This window comes from Grammomys surdaster, unplaced genomic scaffold (genome assembly GCF_004785775.1).
Source record: "Grammomys surdaster isolate TR1022 unplaced genomic scaffold, NIH_TR_1.0 65, whole genome shotgun sequence".
Lineage (NCBI taxonomy): Eukaryota > Metazoa > Chordata > Mammalia > Rodentia > Muridae > Grammomys > Grammomys surdaster.
This window is the reverse complement of record NW_021604567.1, coordinates 15,084,112-15,109,531: the sequence shown is the minus strand read 5'-3', so window position 1 is coordinate 15,109,531 and position 25,420 is coordinate 15,084,112. Positions and strand designations below refer to the sequence as shown.

Sequence of the window (25,420 nt, the reverse complement as noted above, 5' to 3'; positions counted from 1 at the left end):
TATCCAGTGTTGCTCTGTTACTTGTATGTCTATCTGTTTAGGCCTGACCACCAGAGATAACATATCAGAGGGCTTGTTCCTGAAAAAACCCTGATTCTTTATCTTTCCATAGCCATTGATTGCCTGTATGACCTCATGTAGGGGGTGGGGCCTTGTGAACTGTCCCCATCTACATTCTACAGTATTATATAGCATTCACTTTCATCCAGTTGGCCACATTGTGAAATGGACCCAAATTTCTGTTATTTCAATGTTCTTCACATTTTTTTTTAAGAATTCTCTACATACTCACACTGAAGGCTGTATTGATCTTATTTCACTTTTTGTTCAAAATAAAAATTTTCTTTGTTAAAAATTTATTTAACTTGTGTCTACATGTATGTTTGTGCACCACGGATGCCAGAAGAGCACATCAGATCCCTTGGAACTGGAGTTCCAGAAGGTCGCAAGCTACCGTGTGTGGATGCTTGGAATCCAACCTGGTTCCTCTGGAAGAGCGGTCTGAGAATAAAATTAATATTGAAGTTGTAGATGAAGCTTAGGAGGAATTCTGTTGTTGTGACTCCTCATTGGCACCAAGTATATATTTTGTGATGAATTATTTGCAACATCGCGGTTAAATTTCATACTGTCTTCGATTTATTAGATGTTACTACGTAACACACAGAAGAATGAGGAAGTAGAGTAGGCAGCTTCAGACTCACATATACCTTAACATTCACTGAACTCTGGTAACTTAACACTCTGACCGGAGAGATTCAAGGGCAAAAGATATGACGTTACGTTTCACAATTCCAGGCCAGCCAGGACTACTTGGTGAGATGCTCCCCCTCCCCCAGAGACTATCAATATGCCTTAAAAATCGTCTGTTATTTGCAAAGGGAAAGATAAAATCAATCAGTGGAAAGCCCAAGCCACTTTATTGAGGTATGTGGGTAACTCAGTGTGTCTTAAGTCCATTTCTTTGGTGTAATAGGATCTCAGATAATCAGATGACCATATGGCCATTGGAAAATAGAAGCAGACATTCTGTGACCCGGTGTGGCTTCAGCATTCTAGAGCCAGCATAAGCTACAAATTATGGAAAGCTTCTGAAAAGTATACTTCTACTAAATGTTAAGCCTTTTAAGGAAGAGGGAGATGATAGCCAAGCTCATTCTGACACCTTGGGCTATGAGGTTCACATGACCAGAATAGCAGAGCCAGATTCAGCATGACACAGATTTTGTGAGTTACAAAACTTCAGTGTTGACATTGTACTGATAACTGGTGGACCCCTTTCACTTAAAAGGAATACATTTTATTTTAATATGCCTGCTACTATACTTGTTTTCCTGTTACTAAAAAATAAGAAAAAATAGAAAAGGTTATTAAATAGAAAGGTATTTGGGGTTTGTATCCAAACTTACTGAACTCCTGGCTAATTATTTAAGAGACTTTTCCATTTATAAATAAGTAACATTTTTACTTTTTGCTAATATATTTTTTTTATAATCCTAGAATGTTTATTACAAAGGTAAACCCTGATCCTTGAGATGGGCTTATCGGTAGGATTTCTGGTACCGGGCACGGGCACCAGGACCTCCAAACTTTTTGGATTCGCAGCGACGGGGGTCAGCTACGAGCAGGGTCCGATCGTACTGGATGAGGATGTCTTTGATCTCCTTCTTAGAGGCTTCATCCACATATTTCTGGTAATAAGCCACCAGGGCTTTTGAGATGGACTGTCGGATAGCATAAATCTGGGCCACATGACCACCACCCTTCACGCGAACCCGGATATCCACACCAGCAAACCGCTCCTTGCCCAGAAGCAGAACAGGCTCCAGCAACTTGTACTGCAGGGTGCGGGGCTCGATCATCTCCAGGGGACGTCCATTCACCTTGATGAGCCCGTTTCCTCGTTTGCAGTGGGCCACAGCTGTGGCTGTCTTCTTGCGTCCGAAGACCTGCACAGACTGCAGCGGCCCCTTGGACGGCATTGCTAACAAGGACGAACACGAGGTGCTCACTGCGCGGCGCCGCCACCGGAAAAAAAAAAAGCTTTGCTAATATTTATAGTGGTGATGACTAAATATATCCTTCCGTAGACGCAACTTAGGAATGGTTCGTTTTCTGTTACTGCTGTCTCCTAGAATCAAGAAAATTATATCTGAGGAATCTTTAATAAAATTCAGTTACATGTGGTTTCCCTTGCTCAATGCTTCATTTACCATGAGCTTAGTTTTTAACACAAATATCCCCATCCTGTAAGGAACTCATTCCAACAAATTTGAATTTGAGTATTTCTTCAGTGGAAGGAGTAACTTGTCCAGATGTGTTTAATGAGTGCATTGTGCAAAGCAAATGGATTTTTGATTTCTGGGATCATTTTCCAAATCTTTGATTCATTTTGGTTGTGGGGCATCCCTTCTGTGCTATTATTTTATTGTGGGATAAAGACAGAGTGAAGAGCTTCTTTACCATATACGTGAAGCCCGCTTCATACATTAAATAATGCTCACAATAATGTCAGAGTATGTACTGGAAGAAAAATTGCACCCGCCTCCTCGATGATTCTGACACCTCATAGCTCTGCCATGAAGTGTGTTTCTGGAAGCTACTGAAGTCAATCAATACAACAAAGATGAATCAGAGTCCTGGAGTTAAGAAGAGCCCAGCATTACCTTAAGCTGCACATAGGTGATGCCATTGTTTGCAAAAATGGTGGCTTCTGATATTTTATTTTAAATGCCCCAAGAAAATTATTGGAATAGTCTCTATACTTCCAAATGAATTATTTAAATATTCATTTTGTTTCTTTTTAACGTGTTACTCATTTTTGTCTCTTATGTGAAAAAAAGCATGCCAGAAGAACAAACAAACAAGCAAACAAACAGTAAGACTCATTTGTTGCTAATATCATAAACCTGTAGGAGTTTGTGGACTAAAGAGCCAGCCACTCACTCTCTGGGTTTCTCATCATTCAGGGCTTCTGAGATGGAGTTTGATTGTTGATATACACAACCTTCCATGGAAAATCTGAAGAACCTACGAATGCCCAGAGAGGTTCAACACTGCAAACCTGGAGGCTTGAGATGTTCCTGTCTTTCATGTTTATCATGTTTCAAAACTGCACAGCTGCTCTCGACTTAGGGTGGGCTTACAACAGTAAGCTTATTGATGGCAAACATTCTCTAAAATAAAATGCATTGAATAAGTCACCCCAGGGAGTACAATTTATCCAGCACAGCCTTAAGCATGTTCGTATAAATTTGCATTTGCAGATGGCCACCCAACAATGTCCCCTAATTATATAAACTGTTAGTATCTAGCATCGTCTGTGATATTACACTTTCTTTTTGACTGAAAGTAGAAAACAGAATGTGTTTATGGGTGTTTTTACATATGGTAAATGTAGAAGTGTAATACCTTTGCTAAAATTTCTTGCATCTATGTAAGATACATTAGTTCAGTTATTTATTGATCCTAGCCGTCAACTACTATATAATATGATCCAGTTCGGTGTTCAGAAACAAAATATGGAGTCAGATGGTGACCATCACCCAGATAGCCTAAACTTACCACCCTCCTGTGTCGGCCTCCTCTGTGTTGGAATTCAGCCACGTGACACCAACTTCTTGCTGGTGTGGATTTACTTGTCCATGAATTCTACTATAAGGTTACCTCACAATTAATCTGGCAGAGTAAGCTGAAATTTCAACCTTGCCAAATCTATACTGCAGATCGAGCAACTATCAGTCGTTTAGATCTCTTCAGATCGTGGTAAGAATTGGATTTCCCAAACATAGATATTCTTAACACCCCATCCGACAGTCTTTTACTACCTGTGACCCTGAGAGATGCCTTCAAGGTAATAGGAACAGACTGCTCCTGCATAAATACCACTCATCACCTTTGACAGAGGTAGTAATGTTGAAGGAAAAAACCAAGCTTTACAGGTTCAATCAGGACATTCTTTTCGCTTTACAGCCCATAGAAGGCAATATCTGATTTTTTTTATGTAAACTATTACTATTTGGGGTTTCTCATGACTAGATTGTATCTAACCCTTAAGCAATTTGCTGGGTTTGGAAGGAAGGCACTTTCAAGAAAGAATTAAAGACCACAACAAGTTCTGTCTTTTACTGCTAGAGAAAAGAATTTTGCAAGTAATGATAGATATAAGAATTAAATAATTTAGTTAATATCTTAAAATTACCTGTTCAATTAAAGTAACAAACCTTGCCAACTAAAACCTTCTATCACTTTTTTCTCAGCCTCCTGCAGACAACAGATGAGCAAGTTTTCCATGACTCTTAGCCTCCTGAGAGCTTAGTTCAGACATCTGGAACCAATCACCCTGCATTAGGATGTCCTGTCTGTCTTCTCTCTTAGAATTTGATCATGTATAGGGATTGCATTTTTGAATCCCATTGACTAACAATAAGTATATATTTCATATTTTTCTCTGTGGAAAAAACTTTAGTTTCAAGCTTGGGAGATTATGGAGTCCCACGAGCATGGGATGAAAATCAGAAATGCTGAGAAGTGACTGTTTTTCCTCAATGGCACAGAACGTTTCTAGTTCAGTTGTGTTCACCCCATGTGAATCATCCCATGGATTTTACTCTGGGAATTCAGCACAATAAGAAGGGGATTGGCCACACAGTTATGGTTTTTAGGGGAAAAAGAAGAAAAGGAAGAGACCCTTTCCTACCCATTCAGTAATATAATAAAGAAGGTTATGACACTATTGAAGAAAGTGATTGGAAATTTAGTATCTGGGCCACCAGATAAGTCTTTAGTGTAAATAGCTACTAACAGAGAGGGTCAACCAGGTTTAGTAACAAGCACATGTGACTGTAAGGTGACTTAGAGGAAAATGGAAGAGCGTGCTATTTTTACATTAGCTTAAGTGTGTATTTTGTATGGGATCCACAGAGATTTGGAAATGAAAAAGGCTTAGGTTGGTGAATGAGAATGGGAAAGCCAAGTTAAACCAGGCTGTAGCAAGAAGCAGCCAGATTTTCTTCTCGTTTTAACCGCAGAAAATTATGTAAATAGCTGTAGCATTTTCCTTAATAAGCTCCATTTCTTATATTGCTGACATGATTAGAATATAAAATTGAAAATTAAGTTTTCCCAAGTTTGTTATTCCAAACAAACTTTTATTCATCACAAGTTAATAAATCATGCTTACCCTCGCCCATAGAAAAGGACAAACATTTGGATAATTAACTCCCCCACTGAATGGCAGAGATAAAAATCTTTCAGATTTAAAAAATCGGGATATTTTGTATTTGCCTAGAAAACAGCGATGCACTTGAGACATGTTAAGTTCTTGCAAAGAAACTTTTACAATGGTCTCATCAGATAAGAAATAGCAATTAACACATGCTCAGAAATAGCTACATATTCTATAATAAAGCAGAAGGTTTCCCGTGAAATCAGTGATCAAAGATAAAAAGGAGTCCAAACTCGGGAGATGAAGACTTTTCAAGATATTTTAAATGGGTCTAAAATTCAGATATGTGAGTGTTTTTTAAAGAGTATGATAATTAGATTGTATTCCTAGTGCAAATCAAGCAAGAGAACAAAATATTTGGGGTAATAAAAATAGCTCCTAGAGAGATTTTAGTTTGCCCACATTGTCTCTGGTCAAATCTCTTAGCGGAAGGCACTGCAATGGGGATTCTTTTATGACTTATATCTGAAGCACCTCCTCAAGCGACATCCTAAGGAAGTGAGATGCTACAGGATAAGGAAAGAGATGGATGAAGCACAGAGATACTTTCCTGTTTACTACACATGGAACTCAGTAGCATGAAGTGTGTGTTCCAGGGTAAAGCACACCTTGAGGCTAAAGGTAGCCATTCTCACAGGTCCCAAAGTCAAGGGCGTGCCTCTACCGAAAGCTGTGGCTAGGGGTTCTGAAAAATACCAGTATTTAAGGGAATCTTGAAAAGTACCAGCCATAGTTACTCAATCAAGTACTTTTCCTGTTTTACATATAGAGAATGCCAGTTTGCCTTGCATGGTTTGAGTTCCTCGAGGGAAATCGTAAGTATCGATAGTCCAGTGTCACTTTATCCACTATTTAAGGGGAAATCAGAAAGGATTATCAAAGCGCAAAAACACCGTTTTCTGGTTCCGTCAAACAAACCAACGGTCTGTGTAAAATCTTAAACTTTAGAGGAGAGGCTGTTTTCAATTGGTTTGATTATCTATCTGCACCTGGACCATATGGGTACCTCGTCTACACTGATACTTAAAAATTCCCTATGGTAGCAACCCATGAAAAGCAGAACGCCCCTGCTCGCACAGGCACAAGCTGCCAACGTCGAGGGTTTTCTGCAAGTGTTGTAACAGTATTCTCAGACTTCCATTTGTTCTGTGAGGAAATCGTAAGATCTTTCTTGGGCCAAATCCATTTGGCACGGTGTAAAAGAGCTTTCCTGGAGCCAGGAAGGGAGCTCTCAGAGCTCAGATGTGAGCAGCTGACTGAGCCACAGCTCTCCCCGAGCCACAGCTCTCCCTGGCTTTTTCTATTTATACATCGAGGGGGTTGCAGTGCACACTACATCACCGGATGTTGTTGTTTTTAAGTCTTCTCATTCCGAGAAGGTAGTTTGATCTCTGCAGTTTATTTTAATCAGTGTATCGTAAACGGATTAGAACCCAAGCCAGGAATCCTACTCCCCTTAGCCTAGGCTTCTCGGCAATCTGTAACTGGTCTATGAAAAGATAGATTTTCCTCCCTCTTCTAGTTCTCAAATTTTATGGACCATTTGTTGCTCTGTAGTGCCTGACTGCTGCCACGAGGGACGATTTGATCTGTAGGCTTGATGGGACTTCAAATGCCTTCTTCAAGGTGAGGTCATTGATTTCCCAGCAAGCATCATATCAATGCCAGGTGTCTATGGAAGGTTCCATGTGCTGACTCCCGTTTCTGTAATTAACTCTGCTGTAGACTAGTAACACACAGTTTATTTAGTAGTCTAAATTGCACACTCCTCTTCACACAGCATGAAGATATCATTATTAATTGACTATTTGAGAAATGAAAAGGAACAATGACAATCACCCTTGTTATTCATCTCAGTGACCATCAGAACATGAGGAGTCCACCAGGATGTCTAACATGATAGGGAGTAGTTGTCCATGGATACTTAAACTTAAATTAACTAAAGTAAAACATTGAATCACATTGCTGTAACTGCTGTATCCGGTCCTTGGTTCATGGTGTCTTTTTTCCACCTTCCGGATCAATAGCAAGTGAAATCTCCACTTCTGCTTTTAAGGATTCTTATGATCACACTGGTTTAAACTTTACCCCATAATTGGGATAATCTTGCTATGCTAAATCATCTAATCCCAGCAGAGACAAGATGATCTCTGTGAATTCAAGGCCATCCAAATCTACATAGTAAGCTCCAGGCTAGCCAATACTATGTATGAAGCCCTATCTCAAAGAGACAAAGAAATAAATACCAGAAAATTGTCACTGAATTGTCTGCTTTCATGCTGAGTAATTAAAAAGCAGAAGGAAAACAAAAGATAAATTTGTTAATATGTTAATAATAACATATTAACATATGTTAATATGTTTGGCAGCTGTACCAACTATCTTAGGTTGAGACATTTCTTCCCCAGGTCTCCAAAAATACATGAGCAATGGCTCCAAAACTATATGCAAATCCTGAATGGGACAGTGGTTCATGAGAGAGGAAAGAACAGATTCTAGTGTTGAGAATCAACTGCTAACAAAAGCACAAAGGATATGAATGTTTCTAATCGTAAGTTTTTCTAATACTTTTATATCACCAGCAGATGATACCAGTAGGTGGCGTTTTATAACTTCTAGGTACTATTATCATATTGGACTCAGTAAGCTTTTTCGTGTATCAAAAAGAAGAGAAAAGCAGCACAGGAGAGAAATAAGTAATGTGAAAAACAAGCACACACTAATATACAAATATATACACAGAGACCTATACATATACATTAATATACAAATGTATAGACACAAGGACATTACACATACACACAGACATATATACACAGAGACGTATACACCAAGATGTATACAGAGGTATACATATACACATACCGTCTTGATAAGTCTTAGAATGTGTGGAATGACAGAGCAAGTTTTCATAAATGTAAACAAGAAAGCCAAAGTCCAGGGAGGTGTGAAGAGTCACTAACTGATCATGTCATGAAACCACCACATTCATCACCTCAGTCTCCTCAGGAAGCCAGTTCCAACAATGAACTTGCAGTCTTTGGATTATTTACTACTGCTTCTAGAACAATTAGAGCAGGGCTGGAGAGGTGACTGGAGGAGAGCCACACTTGCTGCACAAGCTTGGGTAATAGCCTTTGGAGGCCTTTTAACCGTGTAACATCTAGGTGGGTTTTAGGCTCTCATAATCTCCTGACCTCCAGGCGGAGACAGGCAGACCCCAGGGCACACTAGCCAGCTAGTCTAGCAAACTGAACTTCAAATTTGATTTGGTCATCCTGCCTAACAAAACATATCAGGCAATAGAGGAAGCCCTCCCAACATCAGCCCTTGGTCTCTCTATATGTGCTCACACTTATGTATACACATGTGTAGATCACACACACACACACACACACACACACACACAAGTACAGAAGTAAGCAAATAGTCAATGGGAGTAGCAGGCATCCGGTGTGGTGTTTGGGGTGGCTTTAGTGGCTTTAAGAGGCAGTTAAAAGCCCAAATAATAAAAATACTGAGAACAACACTATTTAAATCATAAAAATAAATTTTTATTATTCAAAGCACAACAATTGGACATCTACCTATGCTCAAATGAACTCTGATGCCTGTTTTTAAGAGTACAAGTTCTTGTCTCACCAACTGTAGGCTAGGGTCTCTTATTTATTTTAATTGAACAGAGCGCTCTGTATCTGCTACACGTGAAGTGGGGAGGAAGTACTATTAGAGACCATTAAAACTTGGAAAGCGACTTGTTTAGATTCTTGTGCCGTTTCTGATTTGGGGCATGAAAACCGAACTGGAAACATGGTTATGCTAATTCCACGCAATTAGGAGCCCACAGGCTGGCAAACAGAGCCTTGGGACAAGTAAAGGCTGCAGGTGCTCATCTCTGTCTTGGCATAAGTGCCAAGGTTCCCTGAGAGCACTTGCAAATATGAGAATCAGCCACTCACACCAGGGAGGGGCTACCACGTGGATCCACTCCCAGATTCCAATGCTGTCCCCAGTGAAGGACTCCAGCAATGGAAAGCCCCTTTACCCGTTTCTTCTCCTATTTCTTTTAAAATGTGTTTGTGATTACACTTTCTGGCAGTTGTATTAATTTGAGTCATTTGACCTTTATTTCTATACAAAGATGTGTATTTTCTTTATATATTTATGTAGTCATCTGTGTTTTGTTTTCCGAAAGCCTCCTGTTTTCAATTATGAATGATCAGCATGGTTAAATTTATACAACAAGCTCAACAAACCATCAAAAGTCTACATTTAGAACTAGAGGGGCTATAATTAGCATGTTTAATAATATTCATAAGGACTCCATTAAAATGCATATCAGATTTGGTGGGTCTTATCACAAATGAATGAACACTCTAATATGCCAGGACAATGGTGTCTAATAGTGTCTGAGGAGTGAGGGAAAGAATATATTTCTGAGTTGAATGCATGTGAACTGTCAGGGCAGAAAAAAGGGCAGGTAAATTGGCTCTATTGAGAAGTGCTGGGCTCCTAGGAGGGCCACCTGAAAATTACATTTAATACGCTAACACTATTAGGAGAATATTTCTATTCTTCCCATAAAGGTCTTGCTAACAGTAATTAAATTTTAAGACAGTCAGATCTGGAAAGGAATAAAAAATACAGTGAAAATCCGATTACAATGGCTGTAGGAGACCTTCCCCTTCAAATACTAATTAAAAAAAATTGAATTTTGGCTACCCAGGGACACTATAACTATGGCCGTATCTATATTAAATTACACCCAATCACACCTAAGTTCTAAAAATTCTAATACACTTAACACCAAAACGCCTTGGACTTGAGAAATATGTAAATGATGTCTTGCATTGCATGTTTCTCATACCAGTAGTCACAAGCAGGGTGAAAAGTCAAAGAAACAACCCAGGATCATATGACAACATTGTACTGAGCCAACGGAACAAGGCAGAGGGAGGTGTTCGACCGCCCTAACATGTCGGGGGAATACCTTGCCTACTGGCTCTCCCGTTAAGAGGATTTTCGTTTGCTACTCAGTCTCCAATCCAGAGCTGTTCCGTAGAGTCCTTTGGTACTCGACTACTCATCCCGAGCATAATCTAGTCTCATTTGGAAATGATTTGAGAGCAATATGGAAGCCATCACGGCACCACACAGTGTGGCTCTACAAAGTTCCTTTTTAACGGGAGCTATTAGTGTTCGTTCTTAAGCCTGGATTGTTATCAACTACTGTCTTTTCCAATGAGGAACACCCAACATAAAATTCTGAAAAAAATGAAAACAATAAAACACTCATCTATTAATGAGCTCTTTTATTTGAAATTTATCTGTCAATAGATTTGTCATAAACTTCATAGTGAAACAAACCTTATCTTTATGAAAGAAAACAAACAAAAGCCGATTAAGTCTTAATAAACTAAAACTCATATTCTAAATATTCATTTTTTAAAGAAAAGAAAAAATGTACAGCATTTCATTTTATAACATATTACTGAAATGTATTTCCTTTCATGAATATGTGTTTGAACTGACTTATTGTCATTAAGTACATCAATTTTCAATAAAATTTATTTTATATCACATTATTAAATATTTTTATTCTGTTATGGATACTTGCTTTAATAAATTATAACTCAATGGCATCGTTATCTCTGGCAAGATTCTAACATGATGTTTAAAAAATAGATATAAAGGATGCATAATATTAGTCATCCTTTAAAGTTTAGGGTTGGTTTTTATAGATCAGTGATCTCGAAAGTTTTAAAATCAGATTGTGGGATCCAAACCCTAGAATTCCTGATTCAACAGGTCTAAGGTAAGAGGCTGAAATTATAGCCGAGGGGACAAAACTTTGAGAAGCCCCTGCATGAAAGGAAAAACCACTGGCTTTCAAGTTGGGAAGAAAGCTTATGTGACTCTGCAAATTCAGCTTTATAATTTTACAACACACTGGAGCTTGAGTTTTTTTCCATCTACAAAATCACGATAAAAGCAGCACTTTCATTACAGGATCTTTGTATAGACTGAAAGAAAAGAAACGCAGCGACTTTTAGAATATAGTTAAAGCCCAAGGATAATTAGCTTCTACTCTGAATATAATAAAATAAGTGGACTAAGAGAAAATTTTCCATATGCATCCTTTGTGGTACCTCTCCTTGTAAGAGGAGGGCATATAGCTGAGAAAGGATATCTTCCCTTCATTTGAGAAATGAACATTAAACATGCTAACTGATACAAGCTATTCTAATAAAAGAGTCTAAGTTCCATGTTGATGTAAAACCTGCTTGCCACATGGACATGTTTTATGGTTTGTTTAAAACTTAATTATTACTCATTGATACTTAGAGTGTAACCTACATTTTTAGTTTTAATGTTCATAGTCACATATAATTAATGTTATAGAAATTTAGATAGCCCTACAGTTATATAGAACAAAGCATTAGAATAGCAAGCCTTATACATCGTTATTTCTACATTTGGGTCAACAGCTACCTTGTTTTGGCCTGTTCTCTGTACCCTAGAATTTTTGTATTACCTCATAAATGGGTATAATCTGTTAATCACCTCAGAACAAATGGCTTCTAAGAATCATGTGCCCCCAAGACACTCTGCTGCTGAGTAACTTCTCTACAAAAAGAATTAAGAGAACATATGTGGGCTGCAGAAGGCACATTTGGAAAAGTTTAGTTTCTCTTTTGGACCCCTGGCCATGCCAATGACCTTGGCTTTACAATAGAAGATAGTATTTAAGTAACAGGAGAACAAGCTATTCTGGAGTCAGGTGTAGTAGAATCAAGCACTTGTAACTGATAACTGACACGAATGGAAGGATTCAGAGCCACTGTTAGGAAAAGACACTTTGTTACTGTTTTCGCCCGTTCTGCACAGAAGGATGGACAGAGCGGGCGCTCTGAAAGCACACACTATTCTTTCTTGGATCGTGTGTCCTGTGAGAGCCTCAGGAGAACCACAGATGCTCTTCCTCACTAAGGGCACAAGTGGAAGACTGGTATGACTCTGCAAGGGATTCCCTTGTCTCTCTGACCTTTGACATCTGAATTCTAGAGATGAGCCTCAGATAACCGAAACAAGAAAGGGAACAGAAATGGCCTCACCTGATCTTCAGAGATACTGTTATGTTTGTACGTATTATTTTTCCTGATATTATTTTAAGCATTTCATTCTACAATGACTATACTGCTTCACCATAAGTGAAATCAAGCTGCCTTTTTTTTAATAAATAGAAAATTATAACTATGTGGAAAGGTCATGTCGGCAGCATTAAATAAATCAATTGCAAACCTGGTGCCTGATGCCAATAAAATAGTAGAATTTTGACACTTATGAACCTAACATTTCTGAGATTTGACCATAAAAGAGTGAGAGATGATACATTTTAGAGTCCATAGGAATCTTGTGTCTTGCTGAAATCAAAATGTACAAGACTCCTACAGAATAACCAGTTAGTTATGGAGGGATTCCAGCTAAGGACCTAAACTTTTCATCTTTTCTGGGCAAAGAGGCTACTATCAGTGCTTTGGATCTTCATAAGTTTTCCAATGTCACTTTCTACTTGGAAGGAACAGCAATAAGATGCTGTAAAATAGAGCATGTTTGTATCTGATTTATGTATGTACGTGTGTATGTATGTAGTATGTGTATGTATGTGTGTGTATGTATGTATGTGTATGTATGTGTGCGTATGTATGTATGCATGTATGTATGTGTGTATGTGTGTGTGTATGTATGTATGTATGTATGTATATATGTATGTATGAAGGATATGCAGTTATGTGTAGGTCTGGGGATACATGTGGGCCACAGTATGCATACGGAGTAAGAGGAGACCACTGAGTATAAGTCCTCACCTTCTTTGTTTGACTAGGGTCATTTTATTGTTAATTACTGCATGCTCCAGGCTTGCTGGTCCAGAAACTTCCAGTGATTATCTTATTCTGCTTCTTACCTCTCAGTGAAATCACTCATGTGACACATGTATGCTACCACATGTAGCTGCTTACGGGCTATGAACATCCAGGCTCAACTCCTCAAGCCTGTGTGGCAAATGCTATACACAGAGGCATCAACTGTATTCTAGGATGGAGCAACAGAAAATGCCGTACCTTGCTTGGAAAACCAGAAATTCCAGCTTTAAGTTGCAGAGCATCTCTACAGATAATTATGTGCATTTCCATGTTTCCCATCTAATGAGTCCTCTTTGTATCTATAAAATTCCAAGGCTTTTCAGGGTTTTTCTCAGAGAAACAAAATAATCCCGAATCAAAACTCAATCTGTATAAAATCTTTCTATCCTTAGGCTTTTTATTTGCTCAACAGAATCAATGAAGACCGTTATCTACTTCTGCCTTCATCCAGTAGAGCAGCCCTAGCAAGCTGCTGCACCACATTTGATAGCTGATGGCTAATCAATCCTGCCAATCCTGATTGAAGTGTGCTTGGGAAAAGCTTACCATTTCACAGCCAGACTTCATTTGCCTAATCTGTGTGATTGGATGGGTCTTTGGTGGCCTCATCTGTGAGCCAAGACAACACTTCTGCCCAGGTTGGACTCCAAACACTATCTGATTTTTGTGCCCAAAGATGGCCCAGTTCTCTATCTGACCTGAACAACCAGTCTGAGCTTCACAATTTCAGCATGACTGCTGACTTGATGTTGGATACTTTTACATGTAGCATGATGCTCAGTCTATTGAGTCAGGTTAGATATCAAAGTTAAAGATTAAAAACACTGGGACACAGTCACTGGAGCTGGGGACTATACCATGGGGTAGGAGGTATTAGGCAACCCATAGCTGAGTGGTTTTTTCAGGTACTAGTTTCCTTGCTTGGGACTTCAATGTTCTTCAAGCTTCCCATCAAGGAGTAAGCTTGCCAAGGAAGACAAAAGCCATATGATTTCCATTTTTCTGAGTTGAATTCAGCATCTATGCTAATTTGTGCTGTGCCATGGGGAGAAAAAAGTTCTGTAGGGTCTCATTAATTAATGGACCAGCGACAGTTCTGTAGGGCCCCATTGATCTTCTGTCAATACTCTACCTTCTGTGGGATTGTTAATGACTGTGGGATATTTTTTTCTTGCAAGTATAAAATTCACTAACAGTCTATAAATTATTTTAATGATATTCAGCAGTATGTATGCCATAGAACGTGCATGGGTTTTAACTAGTAACTCACAGATCTTTAAAAAGTTGCATGTTAAAACTGTGTTAGTGATTTCCTGCTTGGGTTTAGGCTGTATGTTTCCAGGGAAAATCAAATGTTTGAGATCGGTAAAAAACAAAAACAAAAACAAAAACAAAAATACCTTACCAATTTATTTCACATATTTTAGTTTCTATCAAGTGTACTATATAATGAATTCTAGAGAGAATATAAGTATTCTTCAGGTTTTCTGTCAATAAATTGCTAAACGAACAGTGAGTCTTCTAGAAATTTTTTGTGAACACATTTTAGCCATGCCAAAGTCATGCAAAGAAAGAGTTGGTGTCTTGGTTTTTAAGGAACTGAAATAATTTTTTTTAATTAATTGGACAGAAATGGTTGACATACTAAAGTTGTATGTCCTCATGAAACTCATGCTCAGAGAATAATAAAGTACAGTGTAATTGAAAATGACTTTTAAAGAAGACGTCTGAGCAGAATTCTAACTCACTTGAGTGGCAACACTTCTTATAATTACATGGCTCTCACTTTGGATAACTAAGGTCACTATCAACATTCCAGCCTGTGTGGGAAGGGTATTTGCTATGTTGTATTGTGTCATGCTACAGACATACAGGGTATCTAATAATGACTTAGCTCTGCCCTGAGGACTTAAGCTTCTGAACACCTTTCCTTTGAGGCTAAAATCTGGAACCTTACTTTACTAATATTAGGCTTGTTTCTCTGAGGCATCGGTGTTGACAGGAGTTTCAAACTAAAATCAGGCTGCTAGGGCACAGAGCAAGGCAAACTCTACTGTTAGATAGCTTTTCCAATTAACACCCAATTAATGAGGTAGGGAACATGAGTGAGCAGAGGCTCCTTGATCCAGCATACCATCACACCACTGGGTATCTCATTACTCAGTTAATCTTAAGCCTGACTCAGTAGTAGTGGCAGCAGGCATGAGAAGGGAGTCAAGGACAGCTTGTCAGGAGAGAGGTGCAAGTCTGGGGAAAATACAACTTAGTCATAAGCATGATTGTATTACAGAGGATGTCAGGCAACCCAGGAAAAGTGTTAAGTGCTTTTCTTTGTTAACAAACTATTGATTATTCCCCCCTCTCTCTTTCTCTTGGTTTCCTCCATTTAAACTTTTAAAAATTGCTCCAGTGTAGGGGATGCTAGGGCGGTGAGGTAGGAGTGGGTGGGTGGGTGTTGGAGCAACCTTCTAGAAGCAGGGGCATGGGGAACGGGATGGGGATTTGTGGAAGGAAAGCCAGGAAATGGGGATAACATTTGAAATGTAGATAAATAAAATATTCAATAATAAAAAAAGATTAAAAAATTAAAATAAGATAAGAATGCTATTTTAAATGTTTGTTATTCACGATGTTTATTCTTCAAGCTGAGCTGGTCTTTAACTTCTCTTCATACAAAGTGATCCCTGAATGGGGACCAATGTATACAGCCCCTATATCGTATGCATTGTATATAACACTGATGTGTGGATTACTATATATAACACTGATATAGGATTTACAGTATATAGGTTTGAATTGAGGCTATCTGTATACATCTCTGAAATGGGTACCAACTGTATACTGTCCTGATGGGGGGGTCACTGTGTACAGCGCTGAATTGGGGATTACTGTATACAGCCTTCATATGGGGATTATTGCATATAGCCCTGATATGGGAGATAACAATATTTAGCCCTGAAATGGGGACTAATGTATATAGGCCTGATATGGGTGTCACTGTATAGCCTTGTTATGGGGTTTATTGTACACGGTCCTGATAGGGGGACCACTGATATTCCTGCAAGTTTAGTTTAGGTACTCACTCTATTGATGAATTAACAGGAAAGCAGGTAATATAAGCAATCCCACAATATATTTATTTTTTTCTTCCCAAGTATACCCTAAGATGTAACTCAGCTAACCACACAGGGACCATATATACTCATAAGTCTTTTTATGTCATATGTAGAGTAGGTGTAATTCTACCTGGCTAGCATCTGATAGATTGATTTTGTGATAGCTTCAAAGTCTTAATTTGTTAATGATATCAATTACAAGGCCTTTAATAGTAAAATAATATTAAGAGTAATAGGAATGCTGGGTAAGATACTTGGAAGCTGAGGCGGGGTTGCCAGTTGAAAGCCTGTCTGAGTTACAAATTGAGCTCAAGGCTAACTTAGGTGAGTTAGGAGGCCCTGTCTCAAAACATAAAATAAACAGAGGGCTGGAGATAAGGCTCAGGAGGTGGAGTGCTTGCCTCGAATGTGAGAGGCCAGAGGTCAATCTGGCTTCAAGTACAAAATACAAACAGGAATAAAGGACCAAACACTCATAAGAAAGAATAAAAGAGAGACACAAAGGTGATGTCAGCTTCACAGTTCCTTGCATCTGTAGCTCTTTGAGGACACAGAACCAGGTGGGTTTTTTACTTTTTGGGCATACATCCCTGGAGTGCATTTTATCCTGAAGTTATTATCTGGTGCCCTATGGTTCCTCTTTCTACACACTGGGAAAATAAGGACCGCACTAAAGGAAAAAGCGGAATCTTCTAGGATGCTATGGATGACCCACCACCAGGAGACAGCCTTCACGATGGGGCCAATCTACTCAGTGCTGAACCGCTGCAGGTTTTCTGTCCAAACTCCAACATACACTATACTGCAGTAATGGCGACCTAACTCAAATGACTTGCCTACCATTACAGCAGCGAGTGAAACCGAACTAGAGTAAACAGCTTCATATCTATGTGCGTATATCCTATTAAGATGTTTATATACACATACATATGTGTCCTATTAGGATGGAATAAGAAGAAATTTCCCAAATCCTCGTTCATTAGAATACGGTTATGCTGAGATCACTGAGATATATTTCACAGTCGATTTGAGAGAACATATAAAGCCCTAGAATTTGAAATTTTGTTTAAAAAGGATATGAAAATGTATGGCTATTTTAAATAGATTAAGCACAGCTTTTCTCTAAGTCTTTGATTTTGGGTGTTGCGTAAAATCATCATTTGTCTCCTGAGAAATCTGTTCATGTCACAGAGGAGACAGTACTGCCTAAAGATTGTCCTGCGTTAACAGAATGCATTCCATTAAAGAAAAAGCTAGTTTGTGTAACACAGCAAATTGATCTGTGACCATTATGAACTGGTTGTCAAGCTAATTGTGTTAGCCAAAGCCTTGGAGCACAGGATAATGTGATTATTGAGTTTCCTTTGGATAAGAACTGAAGTTTAAAGATTCAGACTTAATACTCTACATTTAATAATTTCTTTAGAAAACAAAGTTTGAAGTATTAAGATATAAACTGTGGTTTTCTTGCTGCTTCTTGTTTTATGGACTGAACTGCTAGAAGTCCTACTCTGTGCCTCTAATCAACACTTTATTAACTTCAACAGTATAATTCTGAACTTTATGCTTAAGTTCTTTAGAAAGGTCTTCATTCAAAGAAACATAAGCTAAAAGTACATTTGTAAGAGACAAACATTCATGATTTATTTTAACTTCCGTGTTCATAACCCTTCATAGAAAGAACTTAGAATATCTCATTTAATTATTTTATATCAATTCTGTATTGGTTACTTTTCTATTGCTCTAAAATACTGTGAAAAGGCAACTCACAGAAGGAAGTGTTAACTCAGGCTTACATCCTGAACTGCAAACAGGAAGCAGGGACCGAGGGCTAAGAATGATGTGTGGCCTTGGAACTTCAAATCCTGCCCCGGATAAGGTACCTCCTCCTCCAGCACCACTCTCCTAGGCTTGCCTAAGCATGAGCAAAGGGGGACCAAGTATTCAAGTATAAGTCTGTGGGGGACATTTTAATCCAAAGTATCATAATACCCAGAAGAGTATTTGTTAGATGGTATTTACAGAAGATCTATGCAGTCAGTTTGCTGGATTGCTAGAGGACACAGATGACTAAGGTTACATATTTGTGTTCTAGGAGCTTGAAATTAATAGGGAGTAGGAAATTTAAGAACAAAACTCAAGTAATTCATTATTTATCTAAAAAATATTTAATTGGTTAATTAATTTTATTTAGCTGGCATCACTTCTATATAGCTATAATAGACAGAAGTCCTTCTATACCCACACAACAAGGAACATTCTGCCGAACAGACAACAAGATGCCTTGTTCTGTTTTTTCTGTTTTCCTCCTTTTCTTTTTTAAAAAGGCTATACGCCACAAAACTGGTCTCCAATTCTACTTCAACTTTCCTGAGTTCTGAGATTATAGGCACATCACCTCTCCCAGCTCAGAAAGATGGTTACCAGGTCCATAATCTGGGAGCCATGTGGAGAAGGAGTGATCCTTGTCACATCAAGAATCAGAAATACTTTGTGTCTTCTATGTGCAGGAGCTTGGTAAATACAAAACACATCTGGATTGGGAAAACAGAAGTTTTGAGAGATCCCGTGCTTCATATCATGATTCAAAATTGAAAGCCTGACTTTGGTGTATTTTGGGCATGTTTTTACTATATATGATGGATTAGAATCCTTAATCTAATCATTTGCATTGCCAGTTTCCACAGGTGAATTATGAACTTCTGACAGACAGTAAGCGCATGATTCATCTTCACCCCTTACTACCCAGCAAATTGACCACCACTCTGGAGCTAGTCAAAATGTGTTTATAGGAAAGAGCTGAAGAGTAGCCAAGCCACCCCTGTGTGCAGAGCCCTGATCATCCATTTCTGGATTCTGGACCATCGTATGGTCTTGTTTTTAAAGGAGGAGGGGCAAGACTGAGTATAGAAGAAGGGAGGAAGAAGAGTAGATAGGAGAAGTAGTAAGCCAGTTGTGACTGCTCTTTTGTTCTCAAAGAATTTAGTAACAGTGCTAGGTCAGACTCGAAGATATGCCCAGGTAGTGAATTTATCTCAGCTGAGGTTCCCTATATGTTTGTAACAGCTGGGTCAGCAAACAAGCACAGAAAAGAGGAGGGAAGACTGAGCTAAGCCATTCATCAGAGGGATCTTAGAGCTGGGACTTAGTGGGCCCACAAAACACAAGTTTGTACCATGTGAAGGGAAATACACCTTGGCTCCATGATCCTTGAGTGGTTCTATCATATAGTCTAACGCACGTGTAGGAGATAAGAACCTGTCCAATTCTACAAGCCTTCTGTGTTGGTGTGGTACCACCCCACGTTCATGTTACTACTTCCTGTTATGTCACCAAGTAAGTTCAGTTATTAGTTTAGTATATTTGTCTTCAGCTGGCTAAGACTAAGAAGGAGTACCAAGACTTTTCACCTAGCATTAAGATGGAGCATTCAATACAATGTGTCCCAGGACTATGTGCCCCAGCCCATACATTAACTCAGTTGATCATTTCCCAAGAAGACAGGAAGACAGAGACATATCAGTGGGTCCCAGCAGCTTTTCCTTTTAGACATCACCTGTGGTCACAACAGATGGGACTCTGAGCTTCAGAGGGAGCATGCTAGCCATCTTGAAATGGCTTTTTCATTATTTTTTCTTTTATAACAAATTATCAGAAAACATACAGGCTTAAACCTAATCCTTTATGGCTTTGTTACTCTGAGCGTCAGTGATCTCGATTGAGTTCAGCAGGACATTTCTTCTACAAAGGTTACCTCTGTGGTCTCATTCGTCTGTTGGGTTGATGGTCTAAGAAGGTCTTGCACGTATGTCTATTATATCACATATATCAATTAGCAACTAGCAGGCTCACTTTGCCTTCAGATGAGAGCTCCAAGAGGGAAAAAAAGAAGGATATATAAGTTCTCTTGATGTCTCACCCCACATGTCCCCAGCACCATATCCTACTGAGCAAAGCAAACTTCAGTGCCAGCCCAAAAAAAGAGGTTGGAGAAAGGGTAGGGAAAGACAAAGCACTGTGCACATTTTAGTTCACCAAAAGTCTCTCAAAAATGAAACGAGACAAAACAAAAAGCCTTATACCCCTGCAATGCCCAGGTCGTTAACTTAATAGTTCTATATTTACTACACCCAAAACCCTGCAAGTAATGAGATAATTATTAAACATACCAATGAAAATGAACTATCTACTTAAATGAGTTCTCTCCGTCTCAGTCTTCACGATAGATTATTACACTTTTTTTCCTTCTTGACAAGGGCTCTGAGTGTAACTATTTTCCACAATGTATATAATGCTGTAATATATTTTATTCCCATGTAGAAGCCTATAAAACAGAGTGAGAATTACCAGAGCCCAAATGGAAATGGAAAACAGTAGGCTATTTTCTGTTTCTAATAGGTAAGTAGTGTGGAGCGAGGGTAGCGCCAGTCACTTCAGACAGGGGAGACGCACTAGAATTCTCATTGTATTGGTTTCAGTCACTTTTGCCCCATGGCCATTTCTGGAAGGCTGATCAGAAATGAAATGTGCTATTCTGAGAGAACACAGTCCTCACATTTTAGCATCCACATCACCAGTGTCTGCAAAACAATCTGATTCCTCCCTCTCATTATTCTTTTGAAATAGAATTTGCTGTGTATGACCCTTCTCCTTGCCTTCCTTTTTCTGTTTCTGAGTAGCCCTGGGAAGAGATGGTACATCATAAGACTTTTGTGCTGGGCTACCCTGAGTGGCTCTGAATGTTTCTGCAGTGTCAGCTCTCTGCAATGAGAAGGCAGTATTTTACCCTCATTGCCCATCCAGCTGCCATTGATGGTAATGGGCTACTTTTATGGCCTTCTTTGACACTCAAAATAATGCATGATAACACCGTGTGACCTCATTTTCTTAGTACCAGTGCCAACGCCATGGGCCAAGCTTGCAGTGACTCTGAATTGTTTGGGGAATTACCTTTCCACTATGTAAGGCTATGTGTCTAAAGCCTAGAATTCCTTAAAGCACCAAGTTGCTTTTGTAATGGATTGTCTCTTTCTGTGACCTTTAAAATTTCTCTCTGGTAGATGATATCATTTTATTTCCAAACAACCAACAGTTTATTCCAAACATTGCCCCTTTGGTAGTGGGTAGAGTAGGGAAAGTGGGGAAGAAATTCCAGAAGTGCTGCCTTGTGACTGCAAGCAGAGCCGATAAGGAGGACAAGGAAAATTGACATCGTGCCATCCGCAATGATCAAGTCATCCGGGCTGACACTGTTACCGTCTCCTGATACCAGCAACAGACCCACAGCTGAACATGAGCCTGATTTGATTTGTTGTTAGATTGCTCTTATTTTGACAACATCTTGCTGAAATTGTCACATCTGTTGAATTCTTTGTTTGAAAATTAGCCACTTGCAAAGAACAGCAAACAATCTTATTTTCACACATTGAGTACACAGGGATTTTCCTACAATGAATCATCAGCCACAGAGACAATGAAGTGTCAAAACAATTCCAAAGATACCATCTGGTGAAGGGAGAGGTATCAATGACAAGCATACGTCACCCAGCACAGCTATCTGTTAAGTGACCACTGATTAAAATCAAAGCCCTTTGAATCCTCGCTGAACTGTCATTAATGGTGCAGATATTGGAAAGCTACAATTACACTGAGATGCATTGATAACATCTGCTAAGAATATGGATGGTGTTTATTTAAGAGTCCTCTCGTGGGAACAGCTGACATTTTGAAAATGCGGAAGATATTTTAATCACCTGTGTCCTCGCCACCTGGTGTTTACAGAATTTTCCTGAGACTAAACTATCGGAAATTTCAACTTTACTTGATAACCACAAATAGGTAAAAGCATTCCTTTGTAAATTCTGTTCAGTACCTAGAAAACACAAGATCACTGCAGAAGGAGTACGTAAGGTCATCAAAACCACTGGACGCTGTTACAAAGCACTTTTCTTCACAGCTTATGATGTCAGCTCATCTCACAGGGCTCAGAGTGATCTTAGATAGGTCAGAGGATTGGGGCACAAACCTAAAATCTAAGTCGTGAGCTGTCGGCTGTAAAGTAAAAACAACAAAAGGGGGAAAAAGACGTTAGCTTTTCAAACTGCATTTCTTTGTGGAAGCTGGCTGGCCTAGAAGTAAGGTGTAGGCCAGACTGGCCTTCTAACTGCCTCTTCCTCCTAAGTGCTCGAAGTGAAGGTGTGCAGCAACATGCCGTGGTCTCACTCTACCTTCCTGTCTGGATCATAGATGAACACTACCGTGTCATACTTCGAAAGGAAAAATGAAAAACAAAATAGACTTGTAATCTAAAAGATACACATGCATAATATAAAGAACTGTATAAGATGTCAATAAATTCCAGATACAAGAGATTTTGGATTCTTCTTGGTAGGGGCCTGGCAAGATGGTTCAGGGTAAGCAAACTGGCTGCTGATCTAGATGACCTGCGTTTCATCTCCAGAACTCATATGACAGAAAGATGGAACCAACTACTTCAAGGTTTTCCTTGTGACCTCTTTATATCTGTCGTGGTGGGCAAGTGTGCCCCAGCCCACAAAATAAAGAAGAGACAAATGTTGAAAAAAATTGAATTCTCTTTGATAATGAGCAGAGACATAAAACTCATCAGGACAACTGTTGGGTGGATTTGGGAGTTTGACTGTGGTACTAGCTGCCATTGCTGTGGCCTACTCCATCCAGTCTAGCAGGGCTATTATCCTCATATGTTCCTGTGCCCACAGACTTTCACTCTTGTTATTTTCCAGCCAGTGAGCAAAGGAGATATTGTGTTTAGTTAATAATACTTTGAAGTCTTTTACATTAATTCTTGAAGTGACAGAAACAGTACCTTTATAACAGACTAACTGGTTACAGATTGGGTGTCACCTCTTTTGGTATCCATTCCTTCATCCATGCAACTGTCCATGTATCCTGTCTTCTAGCAGATATCTGTGGATTGCTTAGGAAGTATGAAGCTCTGGCTCTTACACTGGAGAGCATAGGATCAATACAGAAGCTGGGTTAGAGAGGGAAAATGTCTTTTTTTTTCCAAGCAGCTAGTGAGGGCTAGTGAGGTAAATGACCTGGGTAAGTTATACAACTCTCTCTCTCTCTCTCTCTCTCTCTCTCTCTCTCTCTCTCTCTCTCTGCGTGTGTGTCTGTGTCTGTTTCTCATTCTTATCAGGAATTAATTTGGATCAACAAACTTTAGACATTACAAAGTGCTAATAGTTTGTCAAGCAGCAATATGTCACACAGAAATGTTGCTATTCAGCCCCCAAATTAAATTTCTTCTTCCTTTTTATTTTGGAGTGGGAACTGACAGTATATCACATTATAACAGGATGGCCCATTTGTTTCAGAGGCTCACGAGCCATGTGATCCAAATTCTCTGAGTTTGTTAGGTTGAAATTTGTTAGCTAAATGAGAAGGATGATTGATATTCATGTACTGGGGCTCTTGTAGTGATTAGACATCACTTATGTTACAGGCTGGTGAGAGGCTCAGGGGCTAATGGTAGTGGAGTCTTAGTGAACAACAGACAGGTAGAGTTGCTTAGATTGAAACCAGGTGAGGCCAATGAGAGATTCCATGCTTTAAGCGTAAGTAGAGCTAATACAGTCTTAGAGACACGTTATTGAAGAAGTACACGTATCATTCTGATTTCCAGCTGAACTTCGCCTTTTGTGATGTTTTAGCAGACTTTCTTCCCATCCATCTTTGAACTATTCACTCAGCTCATGGCAAAAATGTCTGGATATGTTGGCAGAATCAAAGCACGTTAACGTTTCTGCTTCCAATCTCAAAGACTGTGATAATTCATACATCCCAAAAGTCGATGGACACTTGACAATGTACTTTCATGAGTAAAGTAACTTTTATCTCTTTGGAAATATATTTCAACCGTTGGGAGTTTCAGTGGACTAATCATAATTGGCTTAAAAGGAGGATGTGGGCATTCTGATTCCCCATGTGACCACCGCGGCTCTCAGTCCTCTCTCCCCATTGCATTGCCTTCTCAGAATCTGCAGAGGTTGAAAGATTGACGATTTACAAGCAGTTATTTTGTGGGCAGAATTATATCATAGGCTTATTATACTCTTTGGTCATCCAGTTTAAATTAAGTGATAAGTTCTTGTTTCAGATTTTAAGATTGCCTCCTCAAATCTAGGTTTAAGTAGTGCTTAAAAGGTATCTAGTGACATCCAATAGAATGTCAAGCCACCGATCAATTACTAAGATAAAACATTTTCAGTAGTGAAGTGTATATTCTGCATGGTGTCAGCCCACACTGGTAATGCAATGAGTTCAGCTTTTCAATGGCTAGAGTCCCTGAAGGAAACCAGCGCTGGAATAAGTTGGACTGAATTTGTGAAGTGTTTGACGATTTCTAGAGACAAGGTGTTCCTGCTAAGAGGAGCTCATCCCAAGAGAGAGTCCTGGGTATTAGCATCCTGAATTCTATTTTGTAACATTTCCCACGGTTCTCAGTCCACTGGACAGGCACTCTTTTCTGCCATGCTTCTTTTATGGGCATTTAGCCAAAGACTAAAAACTAACTCACAGCATGCCTCCGATTGTGATGAGGCTTGGAAAACACAGGTGATTGGTAGTCTTACATCTACTGCTGCCCACTCAGACATGTGCTGACTATTTATGAACTGTGGGTAAGATTCAAGAAGATTGAAAGAGGGCCAAGAGTTAGGCACATCCTGGATGAAATACTAGATCAAAAATGCGGGGCTTAGTTAGCAAGAGCTTGGGGCAATATGCCACCTGCTTATAACTATGCATCTATTTGGAATTGGTCTTCTTAGGAGAAGTATGGGAAGTCATGGAGGAAGAAGCCAACCTACAGGAGCCACAGGCAGTACAGGGGCTGGGATGATACACTTCCTTCTGTGTCAGCTAGGTCCCTATTGGAAGAACATGGATCCTACAGAGAAAAGACTCTAAGGGTATGGAGATGTCCCATAGTCCCTTTTCTCTTGCCGTTGCATAAGATAAGGAAGGTGAAAACTCCCAGGGGTTTAGGGGCAGTTCAGGAAGCATGACCACTATCTGGGTCTAAACCTTAGTTGGGATGCCCACTCGATGTGTGATCACAGGCAGCTTATAGTTTATGTTTTCATTTCTGGGAAAAGATTTCTGCT

At 39.3% G+C, this 25,420-nt stretch overlaps 2 protein-coding genes across 2 annotated transcripts in view; both read right to left on the bottom strand.

Annotated features, from left to right (window-relative positions):
- Positions 1–25,420, bottom strand: part of Gpc6 (glypican 6) — a 994,843-nt gene that overhangs the window by 379,366 nt on the left and 590,057 nt on the right. The gene's annotated exons all lie outside the window — the stretch shown is intronic.
- LOC114624851 (40S ribosomal protein S16) lies at positions 1,536–2,004 on the bottom strand. The gene has a single exon (XM_028771977.1). The coding sequence runs from the start codon at positions 1,980–1,982 to the stop codon at positions 1,542–1,544; it is 441 nt and encodes a 146-aa protein (XP_028627810.1). The 5' UTR covers positions 1,983–2,004; the 3' UTR covers positions 1,536–1,541.

What these genes read in the sequence shown, in the direction of transcription:
- LOC114624851 (XM_028771977.1), bottom strand. Translation starts at nt 1,982, where the DNA reads ATGCCGTCCAAGGGGCCGCTGCAGTCTGTGCAGGTCTTCGGACGCAAG.